The 21,228-nt window shown below is 45.3% G+C and overlaps 5 protein-coding genes across 6 annotated transcripts; 3 read left to right on the forward strand and 2 right to left on the reverse strand.

Moving 5' to 3' along the window:
• The first annotated feature begins 664 nt into the window (after positions 1-664).
• LOC4347135 (histone H4) lies at positions 665-1,133 on the forward strand. Its single transcript, XM_015755186.3, has one exon. It carries the CDS (start codon positions 713-715, stop codon positions 1,022-1,024), a length of 312 nt encoding a protein of 103 aa, XP_015610672.1. The 5' UTR covers positions 665-712; the 3' UTR covers positions 1,025-1,133.
• On the reverse strand, positions 735-2,340 carry LOC9271636 (uncharacterized). The gene has a single exon (XM_015755185.3). The coding sequence runs from the start codon at positions 2,231-2,233 to the stop codon at positions 1,280-1,282; it is 954 nt and encodes a 317-aa protein (XP_015610671.1). The 5' UTR covers positions 2,234-2,340; the 3' UTR covers positions 735-1,279.
• A 3,989-nt stretch (positions 2,341-6,329) lies between these two features.
• Positions 6,330-8,740, reverse strand: LOC4347136 (pectinesterase/pectinesterase inhibitor). Its single transcript, XM_015755170.3, has 2 exons — positions 7,400-8,740; positions 6,330-7,336 (listed from the first exon to the last, which is right to left on the reverse strand). The coding sequence occupies exons 1-2, from the start codon at positions 8,550-8,552 to the stop codon at positions 6,636-6,638; spliced, it is 1,854 nt and encodes a 617-aa protein (XP_015610656.1). The 5' UTR covers positions 8,553-8,740; the 3' UTR covers positions 6,330-6,635.
• A 2,938-nt stretch (positions 8,741-11,678) lies between these two features.
• On the forward strand, positions 11,679-12,798 carry LOC4347137 (FCS-Like Zinc finger 15). The gene is made up of 2 exons (XM_015755172.3): positions 11,679-12,154; positions 12,266-12,798. The coding sequence occupies exons 1-2, from the start codon at positions 11,808-11,810 to the stop codon at positions 12,441-12,443; spliced, it is 525 nt and encodes a 174-aa protein (XP_015610658.1). The 5' UTR covers positions 11,679-11,807; the 3' UTR covers positions 12,444-12,798.
• Positions 12,799-15,098: 2,300 nt separating this feature from the next.
• LOC4347138 (alanine aminotransferase 2) lies at positions 15,099-21,199 on the forward strand. Of its 2 annotated transcripts, none has more exons than XM_015755435.3 (15): positions 15,099-15,308; positions 15,444-15,494; positions 17,060-17,110; positions 17,215-17,280; positions 17,377-17,438; positions 17,943-18,021; positions 18,143-18,247; positions 18,336-18,446; positions 18,796-18,933; positions 19,125-19,199; positions 19,315-19,435; positions 19,500-19,654; positions 19,909-19,983; positions 20,428-20,631; positions 20,724-21,199. In XM_015755435.3, exons 1-15 carry the CDS (start codon positions 15,258-15,260, stop codon positions 20,838-20,840), a joined length of 1,461 nt encoding a protein of 486 aa, XP_015610921.1. In that variant the 5' UTR covers positions 15,099-15,257; the 3' UTR covers positions 20,841-21,199. The 2 variants fall into 2 exon arrangements, with proteins under 2 accessions (XP_015610921.1, XP_066160003.1); XM_066303906.1 differs by having other exon boundaries at positions 15,128-15,308; positions 20,437-20,631.
• Positions 21,200-21,228: the final 29 nt, after the last annotated feature.

Here is a 21,228-nt window from a genome sequence, read left to right on the forward strand (position 1 = left end):
ATTGTAATATTATGGGACGAAGAGAGTAACAAGTCTTCTTCGCCTTTGCGTGGAATATAGTTGTGGACTTGTGGAGCTGTGGTGGACTGGTGGTGGCAGAGGAACCTTGGTAGTAGTATTTGGTTTCTCAGAAGTCCATTGGCCGGGCCATGCTTCGATTCCTGGATGGCAGGCCATATCATTTGCATGAAAAAGGGTCCAGGTTTTAACGATTCACAAGTAATCAAAGACGGCATGACACGTAGCTTTCTAGACTTTTTACCGAGGAAACCTGCACATGCTCATCGCCTCATCCGTAGCACATTGCCATTTGCCAGTGCGCCCAGCGCAGCCCAGCCCAGAGCTCCAAAAATACCAAACCAACCAGGCAAGGCTGTGCCGACTGCCGAAATCCATCACGGCGCAAAACTCGCAAAGCTCGCGCCGCGCATAGTCCAAACCGCGAAAATTTCGCTCTCCCACCACGAAATCCCCAAATTTCCCCGCGCGGTCTCCACTCTACACTCCCCGAAACCAACCTCGCCGATCCGCGCCTCCCTCAATCCAACGGCCCACGCTGCACTCCTCACCACTCACGCGGATCGCTCCCCATCCGACGGCTCCCCACTCCCCACTCCCCCACCCAAATCCTATATAACATCGCCCTCACCTATCTCCCCAATACAGATCAACCAAAAATCGCCACCAAAAATCCCCAATTCCATCGTCGTCGATGTCGGGGCGCGGCAAGGGAGGGAAGGGTCTCGGCAAGGGCGGGGCGAAGCGGCACCGGAAGGTGCTCCGCGACAACATCCAGGGGATCACGAAGCCGGCGATCCGGAGGCTGGCGAGGAGGGGCGGGGTGAAGCGCATCTCGGGGCTCATCTACGAGGAGACCCGCGGGGTGCTCAAGATCTTCCTCGAGAACGTCATCCGCGACGCCGTCACCTACACCGAGCACGCCCGCCGCAAGACCGTCACCGCCATGGACGTCGTCTACGCCCTCAAGCGCCAGGGCCGCACCCTCTACGGCTTCGGCGGCTAGGAGCCTTTTGCATTGTGTTTGTCTTGTTAGGAATCTGCTTGTTTCGGATGTAGCCCTGTATCCTGTAATGAAGAAAATGCTAGCAGTAAAACTTGTTTGAATTCACCTATGAATCTAGTGCGAAATTCTGCAATCACAAATTCTTCAGATTAATTTTGCTGGGACATGTATTGAATTACGAACAAACTGCTAATTTGACCGGTAGTTTGAGACATAAACCAAGGAAAATCTGAAGAACTTTGAACTTGCTGTAGTTCAGTTCTCCCATTCGAGAGCGAAGGCTGACTCGAACGACGCACGGTCGAACACCGCAGGGCCGACCCCGGTGTCGCCGACCAGCAGCCGCATGAGCTCGCCGACGGTGTCGAAGTACCAGTCGCACGGGCCGTGGCTGGCGTCCTTCACCGCCACCTGCATCATGGCACGCTGCGCGGCCACCAGCGCTGGCCCCAGCGGCGGGAGGTCGGCGCAGACGAACAGCTTCCCCTCCGGAAACCGCGCCCCCGACGCGAACGGTGCCGCCGCCGCACCGACGGCGAAGAACGCGCCGCTCAGCGAGCGCGACAGGCCGTGAACGCGGAGCCGGAGGTCCTCGTGGGACGCGCCGAGCAGGGCGCGGACGGCGGACACCGCCGCCGCGTGAGGGACCCAGCGGAGCGCGGACGCGGCGGCCACGGCGGGGGCCGGGTTGTAGCCGCGGAAGCGAGACTGGAACTCGACGTTGGAGAAGAACACCCAGTGGGACGAGAAGGCCGACCTGAACAGCCCGGCGTCGCCGACCAGCAGCCGCATGACGTCGCGGACGGCGTCGTAGTAGCAGTCGCACGCGGCGTGGTCCGCTTCCTCCGCCGCGACACGCACCATCGTGCGCTGCGCGTCCCGCAGCGCCGGCCCGAGCGGCGGCACGTCGGCGCAGACGAGCACCGCCCCCTCGTTCCCCGCGCCAGCGAAGAAGACGGCGCTGAGCGAGCGCGAGAGCTGGTGCGCGCGGAGGCGGAGGTCGTGGTGGGAGGCGCCGAGCAGGGCGCGGACGGCGGAGACCGCCGCGGCGTAAGGGACCCAGCGGAGCCCGGAGGACGCCGGGCCGTGGGGCTCGACGTCGTCGTCGTCGTCGTCGTCATCGGTGGTGGAGGTGGAGTACCCATCATCCTCCTCGCTGGCGGCGGCGAGTTCGCTCCCCCGGTCCACCCCGTGAGCCACCACAACCATGCTGGTATCGAACGTAATGGCGTGGCGTCGTGCGGTTACTCTTGTGCGTAGAGGGAGCTGTGACTCCTGGGCTGTTGATCACTCCATGGACCATGTTCCATCCCGTTGCGACTTGCGACCCAGGGGCGGAGCTATAACGTGGTCCGTGTGGTCCATGGACCACCATAGAATTCTGGTCCATGGCCCATTACCTCTATGCGCTACTTAAAAATATAGATGGCACTTTGACGCTTTGTTTTTTCGCCAATTCAACCACCGCGTCGGGCATCGGGCGTCGGCGCGTCGCTTCGTTTCCATCGCAATTGTCGTTTCCAATTTTCGAGCGCGCAAGTCGACGAGTCACGACGACCACTGTCCATTGAGGCACTAACGAGTGAGTTGTGACGTCGCCACGTCGGCGGCCGGCGACTGCGCCACCGCGGGCAGCGACCGCACCAGCGCGCAGTGCCACAGGCCAGCAGCAACCAGCAGGGAGAAAGCAATCAGCAGCACTCCATTCATCAGGAGGCACGCAACACCAAAGCACAGCAAACAGCACGTTAGCAAACAGCACTATAGTAGGTTCTCAACTTCTCATCTGCTTCTCTCTTTCTCCTCCCTAACAGTAGGGTTTTTTTTTCTTTAGGTTTAAATGTTCAATCTCATTTCAATTTTAGGATATCCGGTCGATTGGAATTGGAATGGTAAATTCAAATTAAACCTTACAATCCTATATAATCTATGGTAGATTTGCTGAACAAGTTGAGTTAGACCACCATATCTTAAAAACCTGGGTACGCCACTGTTGCGACCGTTGGTCCCGAGACGACGCGCGAGCCTCGAGGCAGAGAGAGAGTGCAGGACTCTCATCTGTCATTTCCATTTCATGTGCAGAAGTCAGCTTTTACAGGTACTTTCTCGGTTTCTCCTTCTGGTTGGGTTGGCATCGTCTGTCTCGGGGTGATACGGCAAACTTCGCCGTTTTTTCATCTCGAGCATCCAAACGTGACCGATAACTGGATGAGCAAATGTTCGATGGTTGTGTTTAGTTCACGCTAAAAGTTAAAAGTTTGATTGAAATTAAAATTGAGCAAATTGTTTAGTTTCAACTTTTCTGTCACACCAAATGTTTGGACACATGTATGGAGTATTAAATGTGGACGAAAAAAAACCAATTGCACAGTTCGACTGTAAATTGCTAGACGAATCTTTTAAGCCTAATTACACTATGATTTGACAATGTGATGCTACAGTAAACATTTGCTAATGACGGATTAATTAGGCTTAATAAATTCGTCTCGCAGTTTACAGGCGGAACCTGTAATTTGTTTTGTTATTAGTCTACGTTTAATACATGAAATGTGTCTCCGTATACTTAAAAAATTTTGGCACACGAACTAAACACAGCCTTGGACGTTACCAGGTTTACGATTCCTAGATGATCTTTCGTTTTGGGCTCTGACGGAATGACAGTTTTCACGAAATTCGGTGGAAAGCCAAAATTCCGAACAAAACTCCGGCGATTCCGAACAAATTTTATAAACCAAAATTTAAATACAAATTTCTTAAGTTTACCGATAAGCTTGCGAAAACCGATAGGCTTTGGTGAAATTCTGAGCGAAATCATCAAAATTTCAATCGATAACTAGAAAAAGAGGTAAACAGATTTTTTTTCCTTTTTTAATTCTTTATTATTTTCTTTCCTATTGTAAATTTCAGTAAATACACGGAATACATCAATTTTTTCGAAAATTTATATCCCAATAAGTTCTATGAATATCATACTATTTATAAGATTTTATTTGATTTTTTTCTTTTTTATCAATTCAAATTTAAATTTGGATAAAACTCATCGAAATCTCAGACGGCTTCTACTTTGAGCCTTGTCGAAACCTCAAAAATTCGCGGGATTCGACCGGTTTTCGTCGGAATTGTAATCCCTGGACGTTACTAATCTACGCATCAGTTGAATGGAGAATCTAATAATTAATAAGAAGAAGAAATGTGCAAGTATGAGCATGTTAGAAATAACAACAGAACAACACTGAGGTGGTGATAGAATCTCCTAAAAGATAAAGATTAACAATTTCACGTAAAACGAGGTGGTAATAACATGTGATTAATTGAGTTTTAATTATTACAAAATTAAAAAATGGATTAATAACAACTTTCATATAGAAAGTTTTCGCACGAAATATACCGTTTAGCAATTCAAAAAGCATGCCACGAGTACCTAAAAATTTATCTAATTTATTTTTACAGAAAAGAATAGGCCTGAAGTCATACAACTAACTGAACAAATTATGGAATAAAAAAGAAAGCTGGCTAGGATCAATGTCAAGGAAGGCCCTAAGCGTCGGATGCCCGATGCTTTGGGAAAAAATCGGGCGCTGACGCTAGCATGACGTCAGCGCCCGATTTACGTGTAAAAACTACTTTAAACTGATTTTTCTCTTAAATTACTTATCTAAATCATGATCCGATTGCACCATTAAATTCGTTGCAATTAAATCTTCAAAACAAGACCATACATGGATATATTCCGATGAAAAAAAATTTTAGCTTATTATTGAATTTTTTTTAAATGTTGCACGATGTTCCACTGGATATATCGGAATTGTTTCACTAATTAGATAAAAAATGTTTCACTCGTTTAAATTGGGTGTTGTTTCACCTTATATAAAAATAATGTTTTACTACCTCCGTCCCAAAATGTAACTATTTCTAGCATAGCACTTTGTCCCAAAATAAAGCTATTTTTCTACCTACCTTCTCCTCTCAACCAATCACAACCATTCTTTTTCACCTACTTTCTCTTTTTAACCAATCACACATCTTCTTCAATCATTCTCACCTACTTTCTTAATACCCGTGCCAACCTTAAAAATGCTTACATTTTGGGACGGAGAAAGTAGCAAATAGCGAAACAATGTTTTAGTTCACTGCAACATTTGATCCATACATAGTGAAACATTATAAATACACTAGGTGAAACATTTTTCGTTGGAACAAAAAATAAAACGAATTCCCTTAATAGGGGGTTTCCAAAATCTGTGAGTTTTTTTTGTTGCAATGGAGTATTTCAGTTCACTGCAACATTAGATTTATACATAGTGAAACATTGTGGGTACATTAGGTGAAACATTTTTGGTGGAATAAAAAATAAACCGAATTCCCTTAATAGGGGGTTTCCAAAATATGTGATTTTTTTTTCAATAGAGTATATGGTGAAGATATGTAGCAAGTAGTAGGGACATATGGTGGGGTCCCAGTAGAAGCACATGGACACGTTGTGGAGGGGGGAGGAGGGGAGCGCCCGATTTTCTCCCCCTCCCCTGGGCGACCGAGCGGCAGCATTTTCGCAATGTCAACGCACGTAGAATTAAATCTTAACCTTTTTTTACATTCGGACAAAAATCTTAACCTTTTTCTAATTGAAGTAAATCTTAATTTAAGCCAGTAGGAATTGAAAGGATGTCATGGTTGTAATTGGTGCTGATTTTCTGAATTCATTTGATCCCGAAATAGGTACTGCAGGATGATGTTAGGTGCTTGTCAGATACGGTGGTTGGAATCCAGCCATAGGTCATGTATGGATGCTCTGATGAAGCAACGGCAAAGTTTGCCGTATCAGCCCAAAGGCCGACGATGCCTGGTTAGAAATTCATGATGAGTGTTTGGATGACTTTCATAAGTGTGATAAGATTTCTTTTTTTAAAAATATTGGTAAATCCAATATTTTTTTTATAAATATTGGCAAATCCAATATTTCTCTTTAGTGACTCTAAATAGTATAGCATGATTTTATTTAGATTATGGCTTGGATTTTGATGACCTTACCTTTGACAAGTTTGACGAAGAAAACATGATAAACCTTGGCAATTATAGATTGTGAACCAAACAACCACTCATTGTTTCATGCTTTATTTTGTTTTGCCACTTAGGAGTAGGCTTTTTATGAAAATTCAGTATCCCATACTTTATTTTGTTTCCCATTTAGGAGTAGGCCTTTTCTACTACTCCCTCTCCCAAAACATAAAAGATTTTGATTGGATGGGACATATTCTAGTGCTGTAAATCTGAACCTCTGTATTCATGATCTGCTATACTCTCCATGGAAAAAAAAATGATCTGCTATACTCAAATATAATCATGATCGAGAAAAAAAAATCATGTACAGTTACATAAACACATACGTACAGCCAGTATACAAACGCAAATGAAAACTAAGGCACACAGCACGCGTTCAACTCTGATCAATATCTGATCAACAAGCGAGTTCATGCGTACACCTCGCAACATTTCCACTCGTGTATAGTGACAGCCGAAACTCTTTCGCCATCCAAGATATATCCAACGAAACCCCCCTACCTGTCCTCTCGACTTCCTCCGATCCGCTACGGGTAGCTAGGGTCGTTCGGATTCAAGTGAAGAAGTCGTACTTGACCGGCGTGCCGGTGGGATCGATCCATGGCTTTGCGTGCAGGAAGTTGTCGACGGTGAACTTGGTCGCGTCCGCCTTGCTGATCACCTTCTTGTACCCCGGCCACGCGACGCGCCCCGCCGTGTCGGCGCCGGGCCCCTTGTTGGCGTACTCGGCGTAGTAGAGCGTCTTGAGCGCGAACTCGCCGTTCCACGGCATGTACCCGGCCTTGTCGATGATCGCCGGGATGTCGGACTCCATGATGACGGTGCGGGAGAACTCGCGCCACGGCCGGCCGAGGTAGTTGCGGATGGGGGGAAGCTTGGCGTCGGTGAGCGCCGGCTCGGCGTTGAACTCGCACTTCTGGAGCACGAACCCCGTGGCCTCGCGGCCGTCGGCGCGGCCCTGCGCCGTGGCGATGTTCTGCTGGTTGTCCATGGGGCGGCGGAGCGTGAGGACGCAGTTCTGGAACACGGCGGCGGCGTCGCCGAAGACGAAGTCGATGGTGCCCGTGATGACGCAGTTGCGGTAGAACTGCGCCTTGGAGTGCGCGTACAGCGTGTCCTGGAACCCGTCCATCCAGCAGTTGAGGAACACCGACTTGTCCGACTGCACCAGCAGCGCCACCGCCTGGTGCTTCGCCGCCCCCGCCGTGTTCTGGAACCCCATCCCGATCGCCATGAACCCGTCCCCTTGCGCCGCTGCAAAAATCGCCATCGATCACATTGCGCGTCAATGGCGGAAGCTCTGATATTGGTTTATACCGAAGGTTGCTGTCTTGAAGGTGGTGAGGCCGTCGGCGAAGTTCTTGCTGCCGGTGACGATGGACTTCCTGGAGCCGTCGCCGTACATGGTGACACTCGCCATCTTCTTGGTGATGGTCACGTACTCGGCGTACACGCCCTCCTTCACGTAGATCACGTACCTTCCACTGTAGGTCTTGGGCATGGCGGCGAGAGCTTCGTTGATGGTCTTGAACTTGCCGCTGCCGTCCTTGGCGACGATGACGTTCGGCGTGAGGTTGTTCTTGAACCCGCCGCCCTTGAGCACCCTCCGGTCGCCGTCGGGCACCCACTCCGGGATGCCGTCCTCGGCGAGGGCCAGGTGGGGGTCCGCTGCTCCTCCTCCGTTGTCTTCTTCCCCGGCGAGCAGCCGGCGTTGGGAGCCCTTGAGGGCGGAGAGGAACGAGGAGGCCTTCTCGATGAGCGCCAGGGCGTTGCTGGTGAACTCCCTGCCGTTGTTGAACGACTCCTTGACCTTGTCCCTGAACTCGCCGTCGGGGAAGCCGTCGATGCAGGTCTCCATGTTGGCGATCACCGCGCTCAGCCAGACGCGGAGCTGGAAGCCCTGTTTGAGGCCGTCCTTGCCGTCGATGCCCTTGAGCGTGCAGTTGAGGTCGTCCTTGGCGTCGTCGAAGAGCTCCTTGCAGTCGGCGACGGCGGCCTTCACGCGCGGGTCGTTGCTCATGATCAGGTCGGCGCGGTCGAACGCCTGGTCGACCGCGCCGCCGATCACGTCCACGGCGGTGCGGATGATGTCCTTGGGCGACGACACGCTGGCGTTCGCCGCCTTGCCGATGCTCGTGGCGCACGAGTCCGCGAAGTCCGTCTGCGCGCACATCATCTTGATGCTCTTCGACACGGCGCGCAGGTCCGCTTTGCCGCCGCCGCCGCCGCCGTCTTCGTCGTCTCCACCTCCGCCGCCTTTCGATTTCCCCTTCGACGAGCCCTTGGAGCCGCCTTCGTCCTCCTCGGATTTCTTCCCGCTGTACGTGATGGCGGCGGCGCCCATGACGATGAGGATAATGATGATGGACACCGTGCCGAGGGCGATCATGATGCGCCTGCGCTGCTGCCGCGCCTTCTCGGCGCGGCGCCGCTCGGTGAGCGGGCCGAAGTCGCCGAACGCCGACGACATGGCCGGAATCTATCCCTAGCTCTTCTCTTCTTCCCCCACTCCTCTTTCTCCTCCTCCTTATTGACTGCTTCTTCTTTCTCTCTCACACTCTCTGCCTGACATCACCATTGGCAGAGAGGACGGAGGAGGAAGAAGGCCGGAGGCATTGGAGAACGAGGGTTCATTCATGTGGCCGCGCTGACGCTTCCCGGGAAAAAAGAAGGGCCCGGAGACGATTGTGGAAGCTATGTTTAGAAGCTTTGGCATGCAACAATGGCCGCCATTCTCGGACGCTCCCGCCATTTTCTTGGAGGGGTCAATGTACTCTCTTCTCTGCGAGAAAGCTCCATGAAAATTTTGGAATACAAGGATTCTTCTGCGTCAACTAGACATTCAACCAGAAAGTATAGAAGAATTCTTCTACGTCGACTAGAGATTCAACTAGAAAAGAAAATAGAGACGGCGGAGGCGGCGCTGCGTGCCGCCAGAATCAGGGAAGAGCGGTAGGACTCAAACTACATATTTTACAAACGAAAAATATACTGCCTCCGTTTTTTTTTTATAGATGACGTTATTGACTTTTTCTCACATGTTTGACCATTCGTCTTATTCAAAATTTTTATGCAAATGTATAAGATATAAATCACATTTAAAATACTATAAGTGATAAAACAACTCATAACAAAATAAATTATAATTACGTAAATTTTTTGAATAAGACAAATAGTCAAATATGTGAGAAAAAGTTAACGGCGTCATCTATTAAAAAATGAACACAGTATGTGTTTTTAGCGATCTAAAAGCAAATACTGGAAAACAAACAACGACAAAAAACTTTAAAATTAACTCTAAATCTAAAATTAAAATTTTAAAACTTTGCTCGTATAAGTATAAGCGAAAAGATGAGTAGTCTCGATCCGATCTGACGATCGAAGTGACCCAAATGGGCTACTTTCATAGGCCCATCTGGGTGACTTGGGCCGTTGAGGAAGCCCATCGCGCCGTCCCCGACACGGACCAGGCGGCCCAGTTGATAAGCCGACCGAACTGAGCCGCCGGGCTGCGGCGTCCCCATCGTCGGCGTCCCTTTCTTCCTCATCAACGGCGAGCTTCCAATTATGCAACCAGGGTATAACTATAAATTCTATCGTTTCTCGGGAGAGAGGAAAGAGCAATGATTTGTCGAGCTGTCCCTGCCTCCTCCTGTCCATCACTCTACTGTTAGAACGAGATGAAACCTCTACCTCGAGTGGTCCAGCAGCAGCTGCCCCTGTGGAATTGGTTCTCCGGTCCGCTTTCACTTCCAACAGGGAGCACAGCATCAGTGATGCCTACCGCCTCATCAATCTGCCGGGGGGAAGATTAGGCGGAGAACGCGTCAAGCATCCAAATCCATGTCAGTATCAGTGTAGCAAGATCGAGCGGCAGAGGCCTCTGGTTGGAATGTAACGGGTCGAATCTACTCCCTCCATCCCAAAATAAGTGCAGTTTTGCACATTCATGTTCAACGTTTGACCGTTTGTCTTATTTAAAAATTTTTTATGATTAATATTTTTATTGCTATTAGATGATAAAACGTGAATATTACTTTATGTGTGACTAAATATTTTCAAAATTTTTACAAATTTTTCAAATAAGACGGACGATCAAACGTTGGGCACGAATATCCACAGCTGCACTTATTTTGGGACGGAGGTAGTACTACTGATGGATTCTTGCACGAGTGAGAATCTTTGATCTTGATGAGGAGCTTCTTGATCAATGATCATCCTCTGGAATTTTCAGATTTGCAGTTGAAAGATGCGCGGTTTTTCTTTTTTTTTGGAGGAGTTTCTTTTGCGTGGCCTATAGATTCGTGCCTGCTTCAAGTCTGCATCGTCCAGTTGTAAGTACAATGGGGGTGTTGCATCTTTTCGTGTTTGGCCAAAAGAGAGGAAAAGGGTAAAGGAGATTCGTGCCTACTAATAACTTCTGCAGTTCAGCGATTCTCTAGAGGTGACAAGTCACAACTCAAAAGTGAGCGGCAACTTGGCCAATTCTCGCAGCAGAATAGCAGTGTAGGTGTAGCACAGTAGCACATGCTGGTTTTACTGAACTGAACAATGAGCAAGAAAAACGTAGAAAAACCAAATCATTTTAAGATTTAAGTGGATGATCAGCTTAAATTACTGCAACATCTGGGATCCAGAAGAGAATAGGAGATGATAAAGTTCCTGTCAGGAAGTATATCATGCACATTAAGATTTACGATCATGAATAAAAACGTTGAGCACAAACACTGGATCCTACCACCGTATTGGTGCGTCGGAAAGCAAAGTAAACCACTTAAAGAGAAAATTCTAGATTTATGGGTGATGTGTGATTAGGACTGCAGGATTATCTTGATCCAACTGGTGATAACGCACTCGTCTGACTTTTTTCCCGGGATTTGCTGAGGAAAAACCACGGTTAGATTCCACAATTGCCGCACTAACTCCATTGTTCATCTCTAGTTTTACTGACCACACTAACTCTGTCACCGTGTCTGTTCCATGATCGGTTTTAGCAAGCTCATGCTTTCCTTGAAAGAACAAACAAGAGCAGAGAAGAGAAAAGCAAGGCATCAACTACAGCTTTAATTCTCACTCCCACAAAATACCAATCATTCATCAGCTTAGCTAGCTAGCTAGCACAATCAACATTGCTGTCAAATTCCCAGCAGCATCAGTTGCATCATCATCTTTGTTAAAAAAAAATTGTATCATTATCATCTTTTTTTTAAAAAATAATGAAATTGATTTACATCCCGGTCTCTCTACCATAAGACACATAACCAACGAGTTTTGATACCTAAAAATCAAACCATATAAGGTGAAGGGAAAAACCCTCAACTCCCTCTAAACAAGTTCAATTGAAAAAACATTCCAAAATCAAATAAATTCTAGCATGTCATTCGGTATATGCTAAGTCAGCCAAAGTGGAATAAAAGAAACTTGGCTACCAATTCCAATAACCGAAAATTGACCATTTTTACCATCATTTGGCCCCAATTTCAGATATTAAGAAGATAATTATATACAATACTAATTACTTAATTAGTGACCAGTGATCACTTGTGTGTGTGGACAGAGTGGCTTTAAATACCCATCACTCCTCTCCCCCTCACACACCCTCCCTCTCACCATTGCAAAGCCACTAGAGATCGAGAAGAAGAAGAGGAGGAGGCGAGCTCCGTTTGGTGCGAGGCGCCGCCGCGCGCTGCGGGCCTCTCCTCCTCCCCGCGCGCTCCACTCCACCATGCTTCCGAGCCGGCAGAGAAGCATCTTCCATCTCGGGGAGGAGGGTGGCGGCGCCGCCGACGCCGAGCACCTCGGCGCTGACCACGGCGACGGCCATGGCGATCACGGTATCATCAGTATCCACCAGCAGCGCCTTCGTGTCGTCGGGCTGCAGATCGTCCTCGCCCAGACGAGGCACCACCACCGCCAGCAGCACGGCCATGTCGTCCTCAAGCAGATGCAGATGGTGTCCCCGCCGCCGGCGGCGCGTCACCGGCGGCGGCGGCGTCCTTGCGGTGACTTCTTGAGCGCGTGCTCCCTGTGCAGGCTGGAGCTCGGCCCCGACAAGGACGTGTACATGTACAGGTACGTACGTACGGCAACGGCACGCCGACGACATGGCCGGCGGCGGGCCGGCGGCTAGCTGGAGCTCGATCGATCGCCGCCTGAATTTTGGGGTGGTTTGCTTGGATGCAGGGGTGAACAGGGGTTCTGCAGCGAGGAGTGCAGGTGGCAGCAGATCATGACGGACGAGGCGAGGGAGCGGGACGCCATGGCCAAGAAGGAGCGGCTAGGCCTGCATCATCGGACGCCGCGGCCGCCGCCGGCGGCGATCCGCGGCGGCTCGCCGAGGAGACTACTCGCCGTAGCCTAGCACGAGCGAAGTACAGTATGCTATACTTGATGAGACCGTGACCCATGCTTGGATGATATATGATCAAAAGAAAATTTTCTACTGTACTCTCTGTAAAATATGGAGAAATCGATGTAATTAAGAAAAACTTGATAAGGAGGAAGGAGAGAGAGAGAGAGAGAGAGCCAGGTTTTGAGTAATTTGAGGCAAATTTGAGGAAACGTATACGCATAACTGCATGCAGTTTCATATTTCAAATGAACACGAAATGTTTGGTGGGGGAAAGAAGCTTTCCAGGTCTCATGGGTACAAGTGTGCAACTTAACTGTAACCTGCTCCTGCTTATGTGCAAAAAACCTGGTAAATTCTGGATAAATTAGTTTCCTGTGCGTGTAAATTTCATCTCGATTATTTTTAGAGGATGCGAATGATTCTCAGTCGAGTAGAACTCGTGGAATGATTCTGAACACAAGTAAAAAAGCTCTGATGAATCCTGGGGCATCTGCCATCTTTTGCTTTCGAGATGCCGAGGTGCCAGAAATTTGATGCCAAAGACGAAGTGGAGGGAACGAAAGGATGGTGGCCGTGGCATCAAGCACCTTGATCGATGGGGAGACAGTGAGACACCAATCGAATCAAAGTGGAATCTTCTCTTGCTAGAAAACGACCAACAAAAATTGGAAGCAGCTAGAAGCCTATAAACATTGGTCAAGGAAGAGGGAGCAGCCTAAGAGAGGCAGACAGCGATTGCTACATTTTAGTGCCACGAAAATCTATTAGGACAGTTCGAAAAGAAGCCATCACGTTCGTGGTGAAGACTAAAAACACTTAGATCCTGTTTAGATAGGACTAAAACTTTTAAATCCCTATCACATCGGATGTTTGGACACTAATTATAAATATTAAACGTAGACTATTAATAAAACCCATCCATAATCTTGGACTAATTCGCGAGACGAATCTATTGAGCCTAATTAATTCATGATTAGCCTATGTAGTGCTACAGTAAACATTCTCTAATTATGGATTAATTAGGCTTAAAAAATTTGTCTCGCAAATTAGCTTTCATTTATGTAATTAATTTTGTAAGTAGTCTATATTTAATACTCTAAATTAGTGTTTAAATACAGATACTAAAGTTAAGTCTCTGGATCCAAACACCACCTTATATTAATCAGAGAAAAAATTAAGTAAAAAATAATTTAGAAATAATTGAAATTCAGAAAAAAAGAAATATTGAAAGAACATCACATAAAAAACCCAATAAAAGATTAATTAAACTCAGAATAAAGAATAAAATAAATTCTGAAATTAGAAAAAGAAAAAAATGAGATTTAAATAATAATATAATTTATAAATAACTAAAATTCGGAATTAAAAATAAGAAATAATAGAAGAGAGTCCATATGTATAATCCAATATGAGTTGAACTAAAATTTTTAATAAATAAATAAATTTTGGAATTACAAAAATAAAAATAAGATTCATAATAATATAATTTAGAAATAACTGAATTTCAGAATTAAAAATAATAAATAACAGAAAAAGAGTCCACATAGAATCCAACACAAGATTAATTAAAATTCAACATAAAAAATATATCATTACAATTTGACATAAATTAAAGATATAGCTCTACTTACCCTTTAAATTTCATTTATATAAAAAAATTATACAAAATTACCCCCTCCTTCCTTCTCCCTCTCTCCTCTCTTACCCAAGATTCAGTTGAAACCACGGTCGCCGGCGACGGAGCTAGCAGCGGCGTGGTTAGGTTAATCCATTGACAGGGGCGATTGAACCGATGAAAGAGATGACAGATTAGAAAGAGGGAGAAGGAAGAAGGGAGTGAAGAAAGGAGGAGGCCGGGGTATAGTTTAGTACAAATTTTTTGATAAATGCATTGAAGAGGTATAAGTATGGCATATCTTTAATTTCTATCAAATTGTAACGGCATATGTCTTTAAATAAACGAATAATAATGCTATTTTTTCCAAATCAAAGAAGTCCTAATGGGTATGATATAGTTATTTTTTTTAATGTGAGGACTGGTGAGCCCTTATATTTTCTTTTTTTTTATAGGTGAAGCCATTAACTTTTGGACACATAATTTGACCATTCGTCTTATTTTAGAAACTTTGTGCAAATGAATAAGATATAAATCATGTTTAAAGTTTTTTTAGTGATAAAATAACTCACAACAAAATAAACTGTAATTACATACTCTCTCGTCCCATAAAAAACCAACCTAGTACTATATGTGACACATACTAGTACAATGAATCTGGACATATGTATGTCTAGATTCGTTATACTAGAATATATCACATCCGGTTCTAAATTCACTTTTCTGAAACGGATGGGACTCAAAAGTTATATCATAGTCATCATCTATTAAAATACAGATGTAGCATGCATCCAGTTGCTTTCTCAAATTTCAGGCGCCAGCCCGATCATATCGATGAGAAAGCAGAGAACACCATGCACCGCCGAACATTGACGCCGCGCGCCGAACCACCGCGGCGCGCTCCGTCTCCGTCTGCCACACGTACAACGCGGCACGACGTACGCGCGCCCACACACACCCCGCGATCGATTGACACGGGTCCGACGCCCCAGTGTGTCTGTGTTCCCCCCCTACCCGGGACGTGTCACCTGCATACGCTGCCTAGCGACCGCCCAAGAAGCTCTCGCGTCGTCGCCCATTTAGCAGCGCACGCGCACGCACACGAACGCGCCGTGCAGCATCAGCAGGCAGCAGCAGCAGCTTCCTCCTCCTCCTCCTCATCTTCACCGACGACACCGCACGCTCCGCTTGCTCGTCTCGCCGGCGCCATGTCGTACAACCATTCGCCGTCCATCACCGCAGAGACCATAAACCAGAAGGTACGTGGCTACGTGCGTCGTTGCGTTCCTCCGTCGATCTGAACCTCAGCTCGCGATCGATCGATCGATCGATGGCTAGCTCGATCGAGTTTTATTAACTGATCAAATATGTGCGCATTCTCATTCGTCTTGAAGGTCAGGATCTTCACCTACGAGCCATGTGGGGAGATTGTCCGCCACGCACGGGTAACTATAAATCTCATCAACCTACACTGAGGGCAAAGCCAATGTTTGAAGCTTACAATTACCTTGAGATGAGACCCATAAATAGTTAATTTTTGTTGTAGTATGTTATACAATACTTATGATCATAAGATAAGGGCAATGTATACGGGTTAAGTAGTCCTTATGGTACGGTTAGGCCCTGTCACAATAGACTTCAGTTATCTCTATTTCTATCGCTACAAACATGGGATGGGAATCATGGGACCCACTAACAAATAAAAATGTATTCCCTCCGTTTCAAAATGTTTGACACCGTTGACTTTTTAGCACATCTTTGACCGTTCGTCTTATTAAAAAAATTGTGAAATATGTAAAACTATATGTGTACATGAAAGTATATTTAACAATGAATCAAATGATATGAAAAGAATACATAATTACTTACATTTTTTGAATAAGACGAATGGTCGAACACGTACTGAAAAGTCAACGGTATTAAACATTTTAAAACGGAGGGAGTAGTAAGTAACATCAAACACAAAAGATGAAGAGGGGAGCAAAGGAGAGAGATATTCTTATTTCTTATGGGTAGTCGTTAGTTACTCCATGGATAGCTCATGCTATTGACTCCCATAAAGACTCCTTCCACAATATATACATTGGTACATTGAAACATGAGCTCACTACATACCCTATCTTATTATAAGTTGATGTCCACTATCTCCTAAAATTCAACATGTAAGTGTACCATATCATCACCACTAGTAAAATATAACCTTTCAGTGATGGTGGGAGTATAGATGGCCAAAAGGCCTGAGGCCCGACGGGCCGCCCCACGGCACAACATTTTGGCCCGTGCCTCCCCCCCCCCCCCCCCCACCGGCACGTTGGGCAGGCCTAGGCCAGGCCCGACACACAAAGAATAGGGAGTAAAAATAGACATATTATATGCCACGGTTCAAGAATAGGGACGCAAAATATAGTTATTTTAGCTATATATATGTCAACCTAAAGAGGAGGGAGAAAAAATAGACTTATTTTATGTCACAGCCCAAAGAGGAGGGAAGAAAAATAGATTCATTTAAAAAAAGGCATGATGTGCCACCCGTGCCTTCGGGCCGGCACGGCATGGCCCGACTACTGGTGGGCCGTGCCTGGGCCGGAGGTGCAGCCCATGAGCCGGCATGGCCCGGCACAAAGTGCTGACCGGGCCGTGCCGGCCCGATGGCCGGTGGGTCATGCCTAGCCATGCCTGGGCCGGGCCAGGCTGGGCGGGCCTTATGGCTATCTATAGGTGGGAGAGAGCAAAGGAGTTGTCTTTTCGTTAAGTAGCGCTAGATTAAATTTATCTCAGATTCCAATTAGCCATCCTCCAACCCCATTGCATGCATGCTGAGAAGGTTGTTGCATGCAGAGTACAGATCGAAGGAGTTACTTAAATAAATACTGTCGGTTAAAGTTTGAGAAAAAAAAGTTAACTCCATTTGATACTTAAGAAAAAGAGAGATTGAAAAAACAGAGGTAATAGCATATATGTTGTTTTATATCCTCTTTTTGCTAATACTCTACTCCTATGCGTCAACCAGCGGTTAGAGAAGGAGATATACGAAAATCCAGGCTCTCTCCCTTTTCAAGAGGTGTGTTCAAGCTTGCAATACAAATGTGTTTCTGCACATACATGTAGTAGTACTATAGGTACATGAATGTTTTGTAAGTGTGCAAATTGATTGCTTCCCAGCAGATAATATACTGCAATCTTGGGAACCCTCAGGCTCTTGGCCAACGACCAATCAATTTCTTTCGCGAGGTTAGCATTCTTAAACTCCCTACATTCCAAATTGATTCAACAGATTGTACGTACATTTCTGCTTGATGGCTTGATGGCTCCAATTATTGCGTTTAGGTTCTTTCTCTGTGTGACAATCCATCTCTCATAGACAGAGACGAAGCTCGTGCATTATTCAGGTTGGACCAAATAGACAAACAGTATAACCTTACTTTCCCTATGTAAATTTCCAAAGTTTTAGCTTTGTACAGTCTTTTTCCCACTATATTCAATGAAATGGGCACAGTCTGGTGCCGATTCGTTTTAAAAAAAACTTAGCATGTGCTCTCTCCATTTGATATTGTAAGACATTTTTATTTTTTTTCTAAGTCATTTTTTTAAGAACATTAACCAAGTTTATGAAAAAAATGTGATAGCATTTTCAACACAATATAGATATAGTATCAAAATATATTCAATGCTAGATTTAGTGAAACTAATTTGGTGTTTGTAGATGTTGCTATGTTTTTCTATGATATGGTTAAACTTAAGGAAGTTTGATTTTTAAAAAAGTCAAAATGTCTCATAATATAAAACGGAGGGAATATATATCAAGCATTGCAAATTATTTTCACTTCTTGTGTGGCAATAAATTTTTGGCCTAAAAAGAAAATGACTGACATTCTTTCGATCTACAAATGCAGTCCATGTGCGCTAAAACGAGCCAGGAAGATTATTGAATCACTTCCAGGCAGAGATTCTGGTTCCTATACTAGTAGTCAGGTACTGTAAATACATGCTCCTTATTTACAAATAACAAAAAAAAAGTTTTTTACTTGGCGTTGTCCTAGGATGATTTTTAACCTTTTTCATTGTGCATTACACTTGTTATTACATATATCAGGGAGTCAGAGGTTTGCGTGAAGCAGTTGCTGATGGAATAGCTGCCAGAGATGGTTTTCCATCAAAACCAGATAACATTTTTCTGACAGATGGAGCAAGTTCAGCAGTAATGCTCTGCATTTCCAAGCTCCATTAGTACAGAATGATGCTTGGTCTATCTGGATATCTTCAACTTAATTACCCTCCTTTTTCAGATCAACATGATGATGCAAATACTCATCAGGTCCCATGAAGATGGCATTTTGTGCCCGCTGCCTGAATATCCCTTATACTCTGCTTCTATTATTCTTCATGGTGGAACAATGGTACGGTGCTAGCATTTGGATTTTTCGAGAAAGTGTCCATTGATATGCCAATGGTATCTCAAACTTCCAATAACAACTTGGAGTATCATGCCAAAAAAAAAAAAACACGGAGGGCTAACCTCACCTTATACAGTTCTTTTTCCTTTTTTTAATGTTTCTTCCCTATTTCTTATTTTATTTCCCTTTTGCCTTTTCGCAGTCTCTTTTTGAACTCTTTGACTCACCATCATTACAATGGTTATAAGTTAGAGTATGCACCTTTTCCACGTCCGAAAAACACTTCCAAGTGGATGAATGTTCAAGTGTTATTATATGCAAGAAATAACGAAGGATCTAAATTGAATTGAAGGTACCGTATAATCTTACTGAAGACAGTATTTGGGGGCTTGAGATTTTCGAAGTCAAGAGGTGTTTAGAGGACGCCCGTGCATCGGGTTTGACTATTAGAGCTATGGTGGTCATAAATCCCGGCAATCCTACTGGCCAGGTGTGCTGAATATTTTTTATTTTATCTTACAGTTTCATGACTTGATAGAATAATGAAGGAAAATCAAAAGATTTCTCGAGAATTACTGCAACCTATATCCTATATAGCACCACATAATGCTAGTAAGTATCTAACTGTTATTCAGGTCATTAAAGAAGTTTCTTGTTCCACATTTGCAACCCTTGTTGTAGGTACTGTCTATAACCAACCAGGAGGAGATTGTGGAATTCTGTAGGAAAGAAGGGTTGGTTATTCTTGCTGATGAGGTTCACACTTGCTGATTGTTTGATATTTCAAATTAGATTCATCGTGTTGAAAAAAAAAACTCGGTTATATCGAAGGTAATTGTCTTGCAGATTAGTGATGTAAATGCATTTACAGGTATACCAAGAAAATGTCTATACAGAGAATAAGAGGTTCAATTCCTTCAAAAAGGTGGCCAGATCACTTGGTTATGATCACCATGACCTCTCTATAGTGTCATTTCACTCGGTCTCTATGGGTAAGTCTTCATGTCAACCAGAGTATCTTCCAAAAATTTGTCTTCTGATTTCTGAATTTTGCAGGATACTATGGAGAATGTGGTAGAAGGGGAGGCTACATGGAGATTTGTGGTTTTGGAGATGATGTGATCGATGAGATGTACAAGTTGGCTTCTCTAACTATTTGTCCCAACATAGCTGGCCAAATCCTTATCAGCCTTGTTATGGATCCACCTAAGGTTTCCTAAAAGATGCTTTCGCTACAATTTTCGTCTTTAGCATATTAGTATCTTCACAATCTGGTTGTACAATAGAAGTACTTTGACGGAGGTTTGCTGAACTTTTTTATCCTTGTGAAGTTCTCCCTTGACTCTTGCCTATAAAATTTAAGAAACAGAATGTTTTTTTTAGTTTATAGGAGAACCATAGAGAACTTATTACACCTTACACCTTCAAACTTGTGTTTTAACTGACTTGTGGGTGAGATTTGCAGCTAGGGGATGAGGCTTTTGAGATTTTCATGGTCGAGAAGGAAGAGACTTATTCATCTCTACTCAAGCGCGCAAAGGTCAGGAACAAAATACACATATCAGCAAATTTATATCAGATATATCCAATTTGCATCACACAATGTCGAAAACCAGAATTTGTGTGCTAGAAAAAAAATCCTCTTCTCCCACCATGATTAACCCGCGTGTGTCATGGTTTGAAACTTCGTTTCGAAATTTCCGAAATTTCGGTAATCCCCCCCCACCCCCACCGGCAAGCTCATATCTCGCCCAAAATTTTCGGTTTTTTTGCAGATTTTTGTGAATTTTATTCAAATTCATTCAAAATTTCAAATAATTTCGGTCAAAAAAATTCGAAATTTCCGAAATTTCGGTCCCCCCGGCAGAAATAGCAATTTAGAAATTTAAAACCCTGGCGTGTGTGGGTAGAGCGAGTGCGGTGTGCGTCCTCCTTATATGTAAGAAAAATATTCACGTCGATTTAATTTTAACCTACCCTGTAGGCTTTGCAGAAAGCGTTCAACGGTTTGGAAGGCGTGTCGTGTAACAAGTTCGAGGGAGCCATGTACCTCTTCCCACGGCTGCGCCTGCCACAGGCGGCGATCAAAGCGGCGCAGCTGGAGGGCGTCTCCCCCGACGTGTTCTACGCGCACCGCCTGCTCGACGCCACGGGGATCGCCGTCGTCCCAGGCTCTGGATTTCACCCAGTAACCCACCTCTTTTTCAGAGAATTTTTCCTTTTTGTCTCAAGCTGTGCATGCATTTGCCTGACTAGGATTTGGTCTCCTCCTGCAAAAAGGTCTCCGGGACATCGCACATCCGGTGCACCATCCTCCCCGGCGAGGAGACGATCACGGCGATGGTTCCCAGCCTCCAGGCGTTCCATGAGGCGTTCATGGACGAGTTTCGCGGCTGATCGATTGAGCTTCGTGAAGCAACAGAATTTGGCAGATCACAAGATCGGCAGCTGTGCCATGCCTTGAGTTACACAGGAGATACAGCTAGCGGAGCTGTTGCTTGTCGTCTGGCTTGCTTAGCTTCCTGTTTGTGTAATGTCCATCGGTCCATTGGACTCCATGCATGTGTGCCGTATTATAACTGCAAGTGCGTTTTAGTTATGCGCCTATATGCAAAACTCGTGGAATTGGTGTTAGTGTTTGATCAGTTTGTTACTATGATGTAAGGAGTTATCAGACTACGATCTAGTACTGTATGGCTGTAATAATCAAGTAATCAACTACCCCTTGAGGGACAAGTCCTATTTGTATTGTATTACACCTTAGTCCACTGTGTGTACAGGCTAA

The sequence above is a fragment of the Oryza sativa genome, chromosome 9, assembly GCF_034140825.1.
Source record: "Oryza sativa Japonica Group chromosome 9, ASM3414082v1".
NCBI classification, from domain to species: Eukaryota; Viridiplantae; Streptophyta; class Magnoliopsida; order Poales; family Poaceae; genus Oryza; species Oryza sativa.

What these genes read in the sequence shown, in the direction of transcription:
- LOC4347135 (XM_015755186.3), top strand. Translation starts at nt 713, where the DNA reads ATGTCGGGGCGCGGCAAGGGAGGGAAGGGTCTCGGCAAGGGCGGGGCG.
- LOC9271636 (XM_015755185.3), bottom strand. Translation starts at nt 2,233, where the DNA reads ATGGTTGTGGTGGCTCACGGGGTGGACCGGGGGAGCGAACTCGCCGCC.
- LOC4347136 (XM_015755170.3), bottom strand. Translation starts at nt 8,552, where the DNA reads ATGTCGTCGGCGTTCGGCGACTTCGGCCCGCTCACCGAGCGGCGCCGC. An exon ending in CTTCAAGACAGCAACCTTCG is followed by an intron (nt 7,337 to 7,399) that starts GTATAAACCAAT and finishes CGATTTTTGCAG; the next exon opens with CGGCGCAAGGGGACGGGTTC.
- LOC4347137 (XM_015755172.3), top strand. Translation starts at nt 11,808, where the DNA reads ATGCTTCCGAGCCGGCAGAGAAGCATCTTCCATCTCGGGGAGGAGGGT. An exon ending in AAGGACGTGTACATGTACAG is followed by an intron (nt 12,155 to 12,265) that starts GTACGTACGTAC and finishes GCTTGGATGCAG; the next exon opens with GGGTGAACAGGGGTTCTGCA.
- LOC4347138 (XM_015755435.3), top strand. Translation starts at nt 15,258, where the DNA reads ATGTCGTACAACCATTCGCCGTCCATCACCGCAGAGACCATAAACCAG. An exon ending in AGATTGTCCGCCACGCACGG is followed by an intron (nt 15,495 to 17,059) that starts GTAACTATAAAT and finishes TGCGTCAACCAG; the next exon opens with CGGTTAGAGAAGGAGATATA. An exon ending in CTCTACTCAAGCGCGCAAAG is followed by an intron (nt 19,984 to 20,427) that starts GTCAGGAACAAA and finishes CCTACCCTGTAG; the next exon opens with GCTTTGCAGAAAGCGTTCAA.